Below are 16,774 nucleotides of genomic sequence, written 5' to 3'. Positions count from 1 at the left end.
GGATGACCAAACACCGTTGCACCAGATGTAGAGGGGCTATTTGTGGTCCACATAATGTTGACATGTGTGGTCACTGTGTAGACTGATATTTTGATATTAATTTGTCCATTATAAACCTTACTTTTGTGCCATGTAACAAGTTCCTATCTAATTAAATATTTTCGATTTATTTCTAGTGTTTTATTGCGTAGTTCACTCGACGAAAGTGTAGTTACAATGAAACAATGAAAACAGTTTAGTTATCTAGGGTTAAACAACTTAGAAGTTATCGCCACATTCATTTCAAAGAACATTAAGTCTCAGAGGGCATGTTTCACATAAAATGACAAATATTACACTGTATACCTTAATTACACCTTCAAAATTCACATTAAAAAAATCAAAAATTACCTTTTAAAATATAAAAATTGCTACTGCCTGAACTAGTAGCTAACATTCAATATAAAAATTGCTACCGCCTGAATTAGTAGCTAACATCCAATATAAAATTTGCTACCGCCTAAATTAGTAGCTAACATCCAATATAAAAATTGCTACTGCCTGAACTAGTAGCTAACATTCAATATAAAAATTGCTACCGCCTGAACTAGTAGCTAACATCCAATATAAAAATTGCTACCGCCTGAACTAGTAGCTAACATCCAATATAAAAATTGCTACCGCCTGAACTAGTAGCTAACATCCAATATAAAAATTGCTACCACCTGAACTAGTAGCTAACATCCAATATAAAAATTGCTACCGCCTGAACTAGTAGCTAACATCCAATATAAAAATTGCTACCGCCTGAACTAGTAGCTAACATCCAATATAAAAATTGCTACCGCCTGAACTAGTAGCTAACATCCAATATAAAAATTGCTACTGCCTGAACTAGTAGCTAACATTCAATATAAAAATTGCTACCGCCTGAACTAGTAGCTAACATCCAATATAAAAATTGCTACCGCATGGACTAGTAGCTAACATCCAATATAAAAATTGCTACTGCCTGAACTAGTAGCTAACATCCAATATAAAAATAGTGCAAAAAGCCAGTCATACCAGCAATTGGAAAATAAAAACCAATTATATTTTCACTATAGCGAAAAAATGTTTTTTCAAATATACACACGGTCTGAAAGGGTTAACCACAATGTGTACTTTTTGTATTATGTCTGCTTTACCCAAACTTTTCGAGTCATTAGTATTAGATACCATTGTAAAACCTATCAACAATATTATTGTTCCTAACCAACATGGCTTTATCAGAGGTCGATCTACCTTAAGTAATTTAACTATCTACAATAATTACATATCTGAATCGCTCAGTCTGAAACAACAAGTGGATTCTATATACACCGATTTCAGTAAAGCATTTGATAAGGTTCGACATCATATTCTTATATCCAAACTCCGACTGTTAGGCATCAAAGGTAGTTTATTGACATGGATTATTAGTTACCTCAGTAATAGAGTTCTTTGTGTCAGGATTAATTTTATAGAATCCTATGTATTCGAGGCCACAAGTGGTGTCCCGCAAGGGTCCCACCTTGGCCCAATATTATTCTTAATATTCATTAATGACATTGTAAACATATTTAAAGATGTACAAGTCCTACTTTTTGCAGATGATCTAAAATTGTTTAAAAGAATACGAAATATATATGATTGCCTAATTTTACAAGCTAATTTAGATAAATTTTTTAAATGGTGCGAACAAAATATGTTATTTTTGAACATTGAGAAATGTCAAGTAATACGATTTTCCAGAACTCATTCTCATATCTTACATGAATATAATTTAAATAATGTTAAATTAACACCAGTATCACAAATTCGTGACTTGGGAGTTATATTCGAATCAAACTTAACATTCACAGCGCATATAGATGATATAACTAATAAGGCTTTAAAGATTCTTGGCTTCCTTTGTAGAACCCTAACTGATTTTAAGTCATTGGATTGCATGAAAACACTCTACATTTCACTAGTTAGAAGCCAAGTGGAATATAATTCACCTATTTGGTCTCCTTTCTATAAAGTACACTCTAACAAATTAGAACGGGTTCAACACAAATTTCTTAGGTACTTAAATTTCAAGCTTAAAATTCCAATAGAAAACATTAATTATGTAAATTTGATGAATGGACTTAATTTAATTACGCTGTCTGACAGAAGAACCATTTCAGACCTAATTTTATTATACAGAGTCATGAACAACCTTATTGACAGCCCTGCCATCGTTGCTGCTATTAAACTCTATGTACCGACAAGAAATACTAGACAAAATACAACATTCTTTTGCGACACATATAAAACCAACTATCAGTCAAACTCACTTACCAATAGGATGCATGATTTGGGCAACAAGTTTGGTGGTATTATAGATATATTCCATGATTCCCTTTATAATCTTAAATTCAAATTAAACCAACACTTTGTGGAATCATACAAATTATTGTAATAGATTTAACGATTAGATATGTTATTGTAATGTTTTATATTATATTTTGTTCTTTGTTATTGTTAAATATTATGTTGTTTAAAATGTTTCTTTACGCCATATTCTTCAAAAACTACTTGTATATTTTTTTAAAATTCTTCACTTTTATAACTCTTAGTATAAATTCTAACTCGATAACTTATGTAAAACTTATTTATAATCTATGTAAAAGCCCCTATGGGCGTATAACAACAACAATAAACAATAAACAATGTCAATTACATTCAGATAGCGTTATCGGCCACTTATCTGAAAGTTATACCACCAGATAACAATACTCCTCGATTTTATCGCGTCTTTAGAATGACCTGATTAATTTTTATTACTTATTATGTATATTATTTCAAATATGGAATGTATTGCATTGCACTACCCCTGCATACATTCTGGAATAAATTCTTATTATTATTATTATTATTATTATTAATTTCCCTAATAAATGCCTTCCTGCTTGAATACAAGATTATGTTTTTAAAAAATGTGCCATCTAGGATTTTTTCTCTATCATTACCCTTATTGGGAGATCATCTTATCTGACAGGAGGTGTTATTGGAGGGACGTCTATAAAAATAAATCATAACACTGGCTTTTGTCTTTGCCTTTGACGAGAGTGAAAGTGATAAACTTACTTTTTCATATTAGTTACTGTCAGTGACAGTTCTCTTAACCTCTCAGAAAAAGACTTTTATTTACTTTGTGTTCCTTTGCGAACTGTCAAAACGCGAAAATTTTTGTGTTATTCACGAGTTTTGTTAAAAGCTTCATAACTCACGTTTTAGGAAACGTAGCCTCATTCTAAAAAATGTTTTGGAAAGATTATGAAATTCACTATCGTATTGTTTTGTTATACGTAAATATTTGCGTTTCTAAATATACATTTTCTGAAAACGTCAAAAATATGTAAAAATCGCTGACCATTATTTCAAAGCTGTGAAAAATGTACTTATTTCTGAGTATCATAAAGAAATAACACTTTATATATTGAAGAAATATAATTAAAAACTATTAGTCACCTCAAAATATTAACCGTCCAAACTAAAATATTTTTAATAAATTATTTAGAAACGCAATAAATTATGAACGAACAAGATGACAGATTCAATCGACTTAGATAATGCACCTCTAAATTCCATAGATATTCTTGAAGACAGACGCGTAGCGTTATTCATTATCGATACTCTGTTTTTTAAATCATGGCAATCCGTATACTAGTGATGGAAATAAATCGATTTTTGTAAAATCTCGCGCGTTTACGTGAAAAGACGTACTAATGTCTTGACCGCTATTATCATATTTACGTCTTTTGACGTTCTAATGTTCCGAGTGGTTAAAGTGCGTTGTGCAGTGTACTCTCATACAAATATAACGAAATAAGACAAACTTTTATTACAATTTTACCAAACAGTGCGCCATTCAAATTCCGTGCTAAAAAATTCACCTGTCCTGTCTGTACCGCCCAAGAGCGAGTCTGATTTTTTTTTTGTTATCTTTAATCCCATAAGTGCGTTAAAAAATCAGCACCTATGAGACTTCCATCATATTTCTTAGGTTCATCCAAAACATACTAGTGACGCCAGAGCGGTAGAGCTGCAAACCTTAGAAATCTGGTTTTTGTTCATTTGAAGCAGATACTTTGTGATGTGACATTTTAATTTAAAATAAAACAATAACTTAGTATTTACCACTTTTATTTTTTATACTTAATGCCGACCGGGCTGTATAATACAGCCTTGACGAAGCTACGTTTAGAAACCTTAGAAATCAACAAAAAAATATTCTAAAATTAATGTAGTTAACAAGATTATAGCACCCTGTAAGTCACCTTTATTGACAATTTTTCCCTGTTTTCTTGACTCCTCCCACCTTTCTCCCCCCCTGAAAATTTGAAATCTGAATTCTCACCAGGTCTTGCTCCGAGATGAAGGCGTCGTCCTCCAGGCGCGCCACCAGCTTGTTTCCGCTGGCGTCCAGGTCTGGCATGGGCGGTGGTGGAGGAGCCTGACCGGAGCCACGTCTGCGGAAACCACCTACGTCCACAGCGCCCTGAAACACACATATTATCATTAGTTTATCAACGGAAATCTTAAAATATTGAATACATTCGGCCAAGCCTTGTTTAACTAAATTTTCACCGTCCGCCAGCTGATTCTATTTCTGACTTTAAAAGAAAGAAGAGAAAGGGATGATTGAAGGGCATCAAAGATCTCTTCACTACCAAAAATAGTTAATAAAACACCTTTTGCATCTAATCCTAGGAAACACTTTCTTGCAAATGGAGTAGTGGAAGCATGGAACAAACTTCCACAACATGTCATCGGTGCTACTAATATAAACCAATTCAGCTGGATTGGATTTTTATTTGGAGAGAAGAAAGGATTAATTTATTATAAATTTAAAATAACTCAATGACTGTTAAACTTACTGTGAAATCAGATATGAGCGCATTAGCAGAATTCTGCCTACTTATTAAATAATAATAATTTACTAAAAATTATAGGAAGCATGTAATCAAAGATACAAATCGAATTGATGATTTATGTAGAAAATGTTTGGCTTTTCCGGAAACTATAGAACATATTATATCGGGATTATCTGTATTAGCACCGTCCGAGTATACATTTAGGCACAATCAAGTTTTAAAAATAATTCACCAAAGTTTGGTAATTAAACATAACTTGATTGACCTGTCGTAATATAGTACCATATTATGAATACAAACCAATATATTATGATAAAACTATACTAACAGACCGAAAGATTAGTCATAATAGACCCGATATAGTTTTAAATGACAAAATTAAAAAAATAACTTATCATTCATGTCACTATTCCAAATTCCTGTAATATTAAAAAATCTGTTTCTGAAAAAATAAGAAAATACACAGATTTAGGAAATGATATTAAAAGAATTTGGCATTCTCAGACTATAAAAATATTACCATTTGTTATTTCGGCTACTGGCATTATACCTAGCTCTCTCATTCAAAATTTAGGCATATTAGATCTGTAGAAAGAATATAAAAATGCAAAAATCAGTCATTTTGTATTGAGGGATCAGTAGGATTTATAGGTCCAGTTAGGAGTTCTACCGAGCTGAACTCTCTGATATGAAAATATCCGGAGTCGGTGAATTATTTTCCCATTTGATCTCTGATGAGTTGACGTGTTGTTCTTGTATTGTTTTGTATTTATTATGCTTAAATAATGCACTTGCATAATGTGGATTGACTAGAGGACCATTTGTGGAAAGTGTGTGGAAGGGTTTAGTTTTTCCTGTGGGGAAGATTTAATCCCGACATAAAGTCGGAAAATAAAAAGTGTTATTTCACCCTTTAAAATCTTAAAGTGGTGATCCAACCTCTCTGCATTACTCCTGGGGAGAAACGGCACGATAGTCAGTTAGTTTACGATACTTACGGCCACACTGGTGGAGAGCGAGTTGAGCATGTCGTATCCGCTTTGCTGCGTGCAGATGATGGACAGAGCGCCCCCGGGGTGGTAGTGGTGCTCCTGCAGTTTGTGTCCTCCGGCACCCCCCTTCTTCATCAGGGGATCGGCCGTCGGGACCACAACCTGGAAGTGAACATACACATAGGACGGGTGAGATGCTATGAATGAATGAATGACTAAAAAAATATTAGGTTAAAAATTCTAACGTTAAAAAAATACAACGTAAAGAAACAATAAACAATATTTTTTTATCTCATAAAAGTGCAGCGTTTTCTACAGGTATTTTAATGGAGCTAGCAGCATTGATCTCTTGTGCACCGGTGCACATACGCGAAGCTAGACGGACAATAACAAAACACCGTTGAGAATGGGTCATTCTTTAAATCGTTTTTGTATAAGTCGGCTCATGTGAAACGAGCTACCGACATCTGTATTCCCACCTTCATATAATCTGGGCCTCTCCAAAATTCTATTCTATTGGATTGTAATCTAAGACAATTAATAAAGCCATTCCTACAGGCCCTAATGGGGCACCTCACAGTGCTGCCCAGCCGGGGAGCAATACAGTTTCCCTAACTTTACATTGTACAGACAGGGGTGATCTTTTGAGGTGTCACGTAAAATAAAATAAATAAACAAAAAATAAATTAAACAAACAAAACTTTGAAACTGCAAAATTGTTAACAAAAACAGTAGAATCTGACACATGGAATCATACAGGATTTTCCAATAAGAGGTGTTATTTTGATATTCAATCGTAAAAGATTAATGGTTTCATTGCTTGTGTGGCACGTAGCGTCGTCTTGTTGAAAGTAAACATTGTCCAGATCAATACCATCCAATTCCGGCCATAAAAAATCATTAATCATCTCTCGATAGCGCAATCCATTCACCGTAACTGTTGCTCCAGCCTCATTTTCGAAAAAGTAAGGTCCAATGACTCCGCCGGACCATAAACCGTACCATACAGTCACACGTTGAGGATAGAGAGGCTTTTTAACAATAACTCTTGGGTTTTCCGAGCCCCAGATGCGACAATTTTGCTTGTTGACGAAGCCACCGAGGTGGAAATGGGCCTCATCACTCAAGATGATTTGCATTTGATTCACTCAAGTGAATTTTAATAATTTCAATGCGTTGTTGAAGCGTGTATCGTTCCATTTTTATTAATGACATAGTTTCTACTTGTCAAATGTCAAAAAATGACAGCTTCAAAAGTAACATCTACCGAAATAGCGGGCTATTCAAAATAACACCTCTTATTGGAAAACCTTGTAGAATAAATAATAACACAAGAAATGCCTTGGGAGCGCGTTTCACGATCCAAATATGAGCCCAATTTTGGCTGTAGCGATGCTACGAGAATATTCTAGAACGCACGCCAATTCAAAATGCATTGTAGCGGGAACACTCTAGACACAATGCGAGTGTTCGGCGTTTCTACCTACAGGTCTGAAATGTTCTAGAATCTAGATGCACCTGGGTGGCTATATAACGAGGCGCGCCGAGATGTACTTAGTCACTCATTAATTAGCAGTTTTACGAGTGACCATGCTGCAAGCTTGGCGACCGTTTGCTGCGTACTGTTCCCCCCGTTTCGCGTCCCACTGTTTCTTCACAGCGCCTCTACAGGACCATCACCTACACAAGAAGTGACGTGTGGGCGTGTTTCGTTATCCAAACATTTGTATAATCGAGACAGAGAGCTGAGCTATTGGGCTAAATGTAACATTTGTTTCCAATCAAATTTGTATGGAAGGCACTTCTAGTGCAAATTCTTTATCCTATATTCTCACATATCTTTACAAAACTCTACTATCTTTCATTTCAGTAGCTATTTCAATATTTTGAATCTATCCTAATCAGCTACATATAATTCAAAATTCTTAGATATCACAAAAATTATTGGCATTGTTGTAGTTTTAGGAATCAGTGACAGAATTATCAGATTCTGAGATTAATCTCTATTTCTCGAAATCAAATTGTCAATTTTTGACATCTGCAAAATCTATTGTATACGTAGTAATAAAAACGGATTAAAGTTCGATAAAATGGATTACATTAAAAAAAGATTATAATTTTTTTTTTGAGAATTTGGTCAGAACGATAAATACATAATGTAAATGAGGTTATATACCAACATCCAAACATACATATATGTATACATACCACTTTTTCTGCATCCTCATATGAGTAGGCAGAGAGAATACAGCACCACACATCTAGATCTCCCCTTTTTATTAGTGATAAGTGTCCCAACTTACTTTGGGAGGCGGGTATGGGTAAAATAAATATCTAATATTACGTAATAAATAACACATCTGCCCTGATGATGGACACTGCAATGCTGTCCGAAACGTTGGCTAAAGAAGGAGTTAGCGCAACACGGCATAACACCCCAAAAACAAATAACAAAAAAGGTATTTCTATAGTTTAAAAGCCCATAAGACAGAAAAATCATGGGGTCGTCAGAAGACCCATTTGGTTATAGACGTTATGTTTGGCATCTTGGCCTGTCAAGAGTTAAATAGACCCCCCAAAAGCATTACGACAGACGACATAGCTCCAGAGGAAGATTACACTGCCTCCTGTGTGGAGCTGATGTTAAAAAATAATATTTTTTTTAAATGCTCGAAAAACGTCCAGGGTAATAATGACGGAATTTAATTAACATTTAAATGCACTTCACACAGGCTTCAAAACTAACTTTGAGGATATTTTGACTATGGAAGTTGAACGTTGAAGAATCAGATATCATGTGACAAGAAGAACTGACCGGAATAAGCACTGACAAAGAACTTAAGGGGCAGTTCTGTAGGGCCATCTACAGAAAGAAATTCCCGTTGCTTATCCTGCTTCATTTTCATTTGGTGTAATACCTCACAAGGGTGCCCCTGTCTGCACAATGTAAAGTCTATACCGCCACCCGGTTGTTGGGCAGGCAAGGGAAGGGAATATTTTTACTAAAAAAATAAATGATAATCACATGGGCCGTTAATAGTTTTACGAAAATTCAATATTCGGCAGGCAGGGGGTCTATGGAAAAAAAAAAATTTGGCAAGTGGTCTACGGGGCAAAAAAGTTTGGGAACCTCTGATTTATACATATGTATATTTATAGTTGAGCAACTAAAAGATTGGTTTACAATGTTCATATAGAATTATCGGACAGCAATGCCTTTACAGCCATTCAAGTAGGACCGGCGTAAAAGGTAAAACTGCCCTTCCCGCCTTAAGTGTATTAAGATATGTTGCAGGCAGACAATTGATATCATATTGTGGGTGGCTAGCTCTTCTTTTCCAGCTCTATTTTTCTCCAGCACGAGGGGGGTTAATAATGGGCTAGGAATAATCTTAAATTAGCGGAGAATCGAACCTTGAATTTTTCCTTCCCGTGGATGGTCTTGTCTTTATGGTGATCCAACAGATGGTGCTGGTTGTGATGTGGAACAACATGGTGGTTTACTGGAGGCAACTAAAATCAACAAATAATTTAAATTATTAATTTTTTTTAATGACATAACTAACTGCGAAACGGGTTAAAGGAGATTGTGCAAAATTGTAAGGGACTAGCTCGGTCAAATCGATAACTTTACAACATCAGATTGGAAGGCTTAACTGACGAAGATTTTATATTGATTGTTGCGCTCCGTCTTATGCTGGCAACGCTGGCGTGTATTGTCTACGGATCGATATTCCTAGACGTCAAATGGCTGATCAAAAGTACACACAAATTGACAATTTCGAATCCAGCTAAATTTTCGCCGTCCGCTAGCTGATTGTATTTACGTAATAACTTCTTTGATTTTTTTGTAAATTGTACATCTTACAATGCTTTTTATATATTGATAAAGATAATATAAATCAACAAGTGGTTTCCTCAGAATAGCTCAGAGAAATTTAATTTTGATTTTGCCGCCATATCCTTAAGAATACATCGGCGCTCAAGCGATTAAGCGTGCAGCGAAGTAATGCGATTGTACTATTTGACGAACAACTATTTTCTATTGACATAATATTTTTTAAATCGCTATATCTAAAATAAAACATTTTAATAATAATTTCTACGTAGTAGCTCTGCATATCCAAGATATAAAAGTACTAAATGAAAATCGAATATTATTTGAAATGCAACAATATGTTAATTACGGTCTGCTGCTTGAAGTCCCGAAAGCCCTTCTTGGCGGAAGGAGAGAGACTCCTCCGATTACCTCTCACCCCAGAAGATAGGTGGAAACTTGAGTGGCAAACGGCCAACGTGGGAAATGCCCATTTCATACAGGACCCCACCTAGAGACAGCCTGGGTTCTCATTGCCTCGCAAAACCTGGTCCGCCATCAATAGGTTAAGGTGCTCCCATAGCCGCTGTGCCCACATGATGCACAGATGGGGCCTTAAAGTGTCGGCGATGTGTGAATGTGGTGCGGTACAGACCACCGAACATGTGGTCAACGAATGCCAGCTCCATTCATTCCCTGGCGGGATTGATGAGGTCCACATGGCACCCCCCCACCATACGAAAGAAGAAGACGGTATGCCTATCGGTATTTGCCCATACCTGCTTTCTTTAAATACGCCCGACATCTCTCACTCGCTTGCACATAGGAGTTGATTGGGGCGGAACAGTGATAGAGATTCGAATCGAACTATGTTCTATTGATATAATTACCTGATGAGTAAATCTGGCGGACGGCAATTGCAGATTTCTGGTTTTAGAATAGTTCATCGGTTTGTTTAGTCCAAACTTGGTCTGCCCCATGGCTATCTTCTTGGGCTTGTCCAACCTCTCTATGGAGCCCAGAGCTTCTTCATCTTGAGAATCCTGGAGCTTCCTGGTTCCGGAAGAAACCACCTTCGCAGCGGCATCCTTCTTGGCACCAGGCCTCACCGCTTTCTCGGGACTTTTGTCGTTCTTACGCGTGATCAAGTTATCTTTCCTCGGTTTGCTGATCCTTACCGACATGTTGGAAGGGACGTTCTCCATTTGAATGTGAATTTATAGGCGAAATGAATTTTGGACAAATATAAATGTGAAAAAATGGACGTCGAACAAATGTATGTTTTATATGAAAAAAAGGACGCAGAGACAAATTGATTTTAAAGGGTTAAAACTAGTGAACTGAACGCATTTATTGAAGTGAATGAATTTAACGAAGTGAAATTAATGTGATTTAATGAAGTTAATGAGATGAATTGATCAAATAAAGATGTTTAGTTACAATAATTATTCTCCTTGAAGACGGACACGCACGGCAATTTACTCTTTTTGAATATACTTTGAATCAATATTGAACAAGCGGGCTCCATTTGATTACGAATTTTCTACGTTCAATATCCCTCAAAAACGTACTTAATTAACCACGACAGTTAAATTTAATAAAAACGATATTTAAGAGTAAACAGTTGGGTAAGTAAAAAAAAATAAAATATTAAAATAAAAAATATGTATATATATATTTATATATATGTCAGAGATATTTCATAATTTTTTTTTTCTGTGTACCGGCGCTTAAAGTCGTTATTGAACAAAAATTACACTAAACATAGTTTGAAGCAGAAAAAAAAAACTCAGTCTTGTTTTGATGATTTGGCTAAAATATATATTTTTTTTTTCGTAATATAAAGAATATTATGAATTAATCCGTTTTAACTAAATCACATTTTTTAATGATAATATTATTTAAAAATAAAATGTATAATTGTGGATATGATTTTTTTTTTTTTAGTTTCTAAGTAAATTAAAATTCTTATATTAAGGAGATTATTAATGTTGCGTAAGATGGTTTTTGTCGATTTCGTCTCGATCTGAAATTAAAAAAAACATGGATATTAAAAGCGGTACCTAAAAAAATGTAGCCTAACAATTTCGGTCGTGAATGAAAAACGTTAAATTAACGTAAGAGTCGTTTAACCTCAGGCTAATTTGTTCACTTTTGAGAACAGCTCATACGGTCTAATAGAAATCGTTGTCTCTCTCACTGTCATGGTGAGAAATATGATCTAAACTGTGTTAGAAAGAGAAAACACTAACTAACCATCACGCCGTTTCCCCGCAGGGGTAGGCAGAGAGGACGGACCGCCAAACTACTCGGTCTCGGCACACACTCCTTGCCTCATAAATATTCATATATCGTCTCATACATCCTCTTCTATTATTCTGACTCTTGACATGGCCCGACTCGAGTATCTGATTCACTCGATCGTGCCATGTCTTCCTCGGGCGTCCCCGACTTCTACTACCATTCGCATTTGCATCATATCATTGGTCATCATTGATCAACATCTTCGCTGGGATCAGCACTTGGCCAGTCTAACCCCAAGCAAGCAAACTCTCTTATGCTTTTCGAAATCTAAGAAATATCCTTAACACCTCAATTCTGAAAACTGTAGGTATACTACGCTCTCTGCCAATCCCTACTAGCTTACGGCATTATAATCTGGGGTGGCTGTGCACAATCTACAATCGAACCTCTACTAAAAACCCAAAAAATGGTAATAAGTGTCATTAACAAGCGACCGAAAAGATACCCCTCCACTTGACTCCTCATAGAGTATAAGGTCTTAAACATGCGACAACTCCACCTAAAATTTTCGCTAATACATTTCCTGTTCAAATATAAAAACAAAACTCTCTTACAACACAACTACACCACCAGAACAATAACCAACGGTCACTACAAAGTACCTTCACTACATACCGGGTCAGTTCAAAGACAATTTTTCTTCCTAGCTCCTAAAATCTTTAACCGTGAGTCAACCCCATTCCTTTAAAAAACAAATTAAGAAATTGATCCTTACACACGGAATACATTACAACTACAATACCCATTCATTTTACACTCTATCAATTTAATCACCTTTCAGACAAAACATAATATATCCTTATTCCCTAACTTAGCGGTATAGTATGTACATAATTAATTAGTGTGATCTATTTACTAATAATTTCTCAAATTTTTCATCTTCTTATAATTCTCTAACTTCTCCATCCTCTTTTTGCAACCCAAACTAGCTATACATTATTTTTATTTTTTATATTATAGTAATGTATAGATTCTATGTCCACAAACTGTAAAATTCACCCTCCATAACACAGGGTCATCCCTAGCATGGAGGGTGAAATATCACAAAAAACCACATGTACTCTCTAAAGCATGTATCAATAAAATTAAAATATATATCCTCCTTACACTCCTATCTTCGCTCATTCGCTCTACATGCCCAAACCATCGAAGCATCCCTTTCTTAATCTTACTCATTACGCTTACATCAGCCTTGCACTCTTTGCGGATCTGCACATTCCTCACACGATCATACATGGTTTTACCACACATACGTCTCAGGTATCTCATTTCAACAGCATTCAATCTACTTTCATCCATTCTTTGCCAATTCCATGCCTCACTTCCATACATCAGGGTAGGTACCAGCACTCCATTGTGGACTGCTAACTTCGCTTCTTTGGACTTTTTTTTGTTAGCGGCAACTGCGTTCAGTCCTCTATTAATAGAGTTACCTGCATTTACCCTTCTATCAATATCTCTGTCAGCCTTCCCATCTCTCTAGAACATACTTCCTAAATACACAAACTCATCCACCTGCTCCAAGTATACCTCATTCACAGCTATATTGCACACTGTTTTCATACTCTCTCTTTCAAATAAGTGTAAATTGTTAGTACTCAATCAACTTTAATAATGAATAAGTTATACAAGTAGGTACTTGATAAATAAATTAAGCTTTTAAAAATAATTACTTGTGATACGTAACGTATTTATTACGACTAATTATATAAACTGAGTTATTCCATTCCCCGTACGCCATGGATGTTCAATGAATCAATCTCTAAATATTGAACATTAAAAGATAGGGTAATTATTTTCTAACGGCCGCACTTTTAAGCACATATTTTGGATATTATTGTAGAAAGCAATCACTTTGTGGTTTGACATATTTAAAATGAAATAAAATACTTTTTGTTGTAATAATTTGAACCCTGAAGATACTTGAGTAAAGCGAAACCGGTCGGTTCAAAAAATTATTAAAAACTCGTGGTTTTAAAACAAAAAGTATTTTATTTAATTTTACTATTTTGGAAATTACACTTTGTTTGAATAATTACTACATGAAACAAAATAACACAAAATAGGTTATTACATTCTCAGTTTGGGTTAATGAAGTAATTTATGCATATTTAAATATGATTTAAGATTTTCACGGCCAAAAGTATTTTAGTTATTTTTTTTTTGGGGTATTATGCCGTTTTGTGCTAACTCCTTCTTTAGCCAACGTTTCGGACGATGTGTCACACATCTGCCCTGATGATGGACACTGTAACGTCCGAAACGTTGGCTAATGAAAGAGTTAGCGCAACACGGCATAACACCCCAAAAAAAAAAAAACTATATGCATATTTAGATTGAAACGAAACTTTCGCAAGTGTCACTTTATACAACAACATAAAAGTGAAAAATGGCAGCAAAGGAATCGTTTTATAAAGTAAATTTGGAACTTTGAATAAAAATGGAATTATAATCCATATTTTACAATCTATCCTGATGAAAATAGTTGTTTCTTGTAGTAATTAAGTTGAAATGAAGTGTAATTTACATAATCTGTGCCTATCCGTGGAGCGGTTAGGGAAATATTTATCAAGGACACGTAGTAAGCGTTCAAAGATGGTTTATAATAAATATTAAGTTAAGCGAAAATGGTTAAAATATTTAATAAAACATGCCTCATTTGAAATAGAGCTAATCTCTTGACAAATGCTTTAGTTGTATTTAAAGATACACTGTGAATTTTTTCATGCCTATAACATATGAAATAACAGAAAAAAATATGTTTTTAATAATTTTCGGATCTTACTTTACGATTTTTTTCTATCGAGGGAATTTCATATAATTAACGTTTCGGTATAACAAATGTATAGATATTATCTTCAAAAAGAACATATATTTTTTTGGAACATAAAAACTTAGAGTTAACGAGAAACTTGTTGTAAATCGGTAGAAATTGGGTGTGCGGGGGCTTAAAGATAGTCAGTTATCAAATTTGAGCAAATATTTTAAGAATTTTGAGGTTTCCTATGAGGTAGCTTAGTTTAAATCAGTAAAAAATATAATTTATCCACATCAATTTTGGCAGGCTCAACTAGATAAATAATAAATACTGTGTAAAAACATGTAATTAAATAATGTCAACATAAATTTGTCGGTAAATTACTACTCTATTACGTATTTTTTAGTTTTTTGCATCTAGTACCAGTCACACTGTATGCACATAACGTGAAATATTGTTCAATCAAAAATATTATGTGAAGCCATACATTTGGTAGTGAATTTTTTTTACACAAAACCGAAAATGCTTATAATTATAATGTACCTGTTAATTTTGTATCTTTACAATAATAAATTTATATAAGAACAGTTATGTGAATCGAATTCACCATCTTCTGACCTAAACTAAAGTGTTTACACAACACGGCGCAAATATTTTAGTGGCCAGACAAATATGTCACATGTATTAAAAAAAATTACAGATGGAATTAGATTAGCACAATTTTAAACTATCAGAAAATAACAATTTAGATTATCAGGGAGTTACATGTGCGTAGAATAAGTACCCGCAGTAAAGTATAGAGAAATATACGCAGTATGTAATCGAGAGGATTGAACATTTGCACAAAGCTGTCACTTCACATTATTACCTTGATATGGACGGTAATTGAACGATAAAATTGCGACTACCGCGAGATAGTCAATGCGGATATAGAACTCTCGGAGGCGTATTGAACAGCCGGCATATTGACAGTAAAAAAAAAACACAATGAAAACGGCATTTTGAATACAGTCACTATCGACACGCCAATGAACTGGTAATCTGTCAAAATTCGTTGAACTTTTAAGCACGTATTTGAAGTGGTAATTTATTGTAAAAATGGGCTTTATGACCTCTGCCGCTGTCCAACATTACATACATGCATACTTCGCACATACTCGCCTGCAATAATAATGAAATATACAAAAGCAGCTATCTGACATTTGGTGTGGTCGGACAAGTCGGCCTCCCGAGAATGTCGCATATAGAATCAGGCGGGACTAAATATAAATGTCCATTGACGATGCGAAATTATTGATTGCCGCGCATTCCGGCCGCTGTTATTGCGTTCTAAAAATACTTACAGGAAAAATGTTGGAAATTGTCTACACCATTGTTTTTTCTAACGCAGTGGGAGAAATCCAGAGACGAAAACAATTCTGACATTAAATGTGCAAAGATCAAAAATCTCTTTTTTCGTCTGATCAGCTGACGAGCGGAGAAGCTCTTCGCTGGCCAGGTACAATTGCGCAACTAAACGGGGTCGAATGTTTCAAAAGTGAATGCACTTTATATTTTATTATTTTTTTGTAGGTTTGATTCTGATAGATCTAAATAGAATATTATAAAATTTTAGTATTATGTCGCCTTACTAATACTTTCAAAATAACCAAGGACAAATTTTGGTATAATTTCAGAATTTCTGGAAACAAACGAATATTTTTTTGAAATAACTCGTCAATTAGAACTTAATTTGTTATAAACACAACTATTTATGTGTAGAAGACGAAAATAATTCACTTTCACAGCTATTTCGTTAAAAATACGGATAATTTGACGTATTTTTGATACATCAATATGAAAATAGATTTTTTTATCTAGTATTTTCTTCTTTTTTTAATTAAACTCATACCTTAGTATGAGTTAAACCTAACCAGAGAAACTATTTTAGGTTCTCAGTATGTGAAATAAAAGAAGAAAAAACTAACCTTAAAACTCTCACTTTAAAAATAATTACCGC

At 34.6% G+C, this 16,774-nt stretch overlaps 1 protein-coding gene across 2 annotated transcripts in view; it reads right to left on the bottom strand.

Moving 5' to 3' along the window:
- Wnk (Wnk kinase) overlaps positions 1-16,198 on the bottom strand; it is a 76,438-nt gene extending 60,240 nt beyond the window's left edge. The window contains exons 1-5 of one of the 2 annotated variants that reach the window (XM_089649375.1): positions 16,119-16,198; positions 10,604-11,739; positions 9,311-9,409; positions 5,903-6,058; positions 4,388-4,528 (exon numbers count right to left, since the gene is read on the bottom strand). In XM_089649375.1, coding sequence (XP_089505501.1) covers positions 4,388-4,528; positions 5,903-6,058; positions 9,311-9,409; positions 10,604-10,918 — 711 coding nt within the window. In that variant the 5' untranslated portion in view covers positions 10,919-11,739; positions 16,119-16,198. Of the gene's footprint in view, positions 1-4,387; positions 4,529-5,902; positions 6,059-9,310; positions 9,410-10,603; positions 11,740-15,643; positions 15,823-16,118 lie in introns of those variants that run through there. The other variant, XM_089649376.1, reaches the window with a different exon arrangement.
- Positions 16,199-16,774: the final 576 nt, after the last annotated feature.

This window comes from Hesperophylax consimilis, chromosome 29, assembly GCF_061612785.1.
Source record: "Hesperophylax consimilis isolate HC1 chromosome 29, BYU_Hcon_1.0, whole genome shotgun sequence".
NCBI lineage: Eukaryota > Metazoa > Arthropoda > Insecta > Trichoptera > Limnephilidae > Hesperophylax > Hesperophylax consimilis.
Note: the sequence above shows the minus strand (reverse complement) of the source record. Positions and strands in the feature narration are given on the sequence as shown.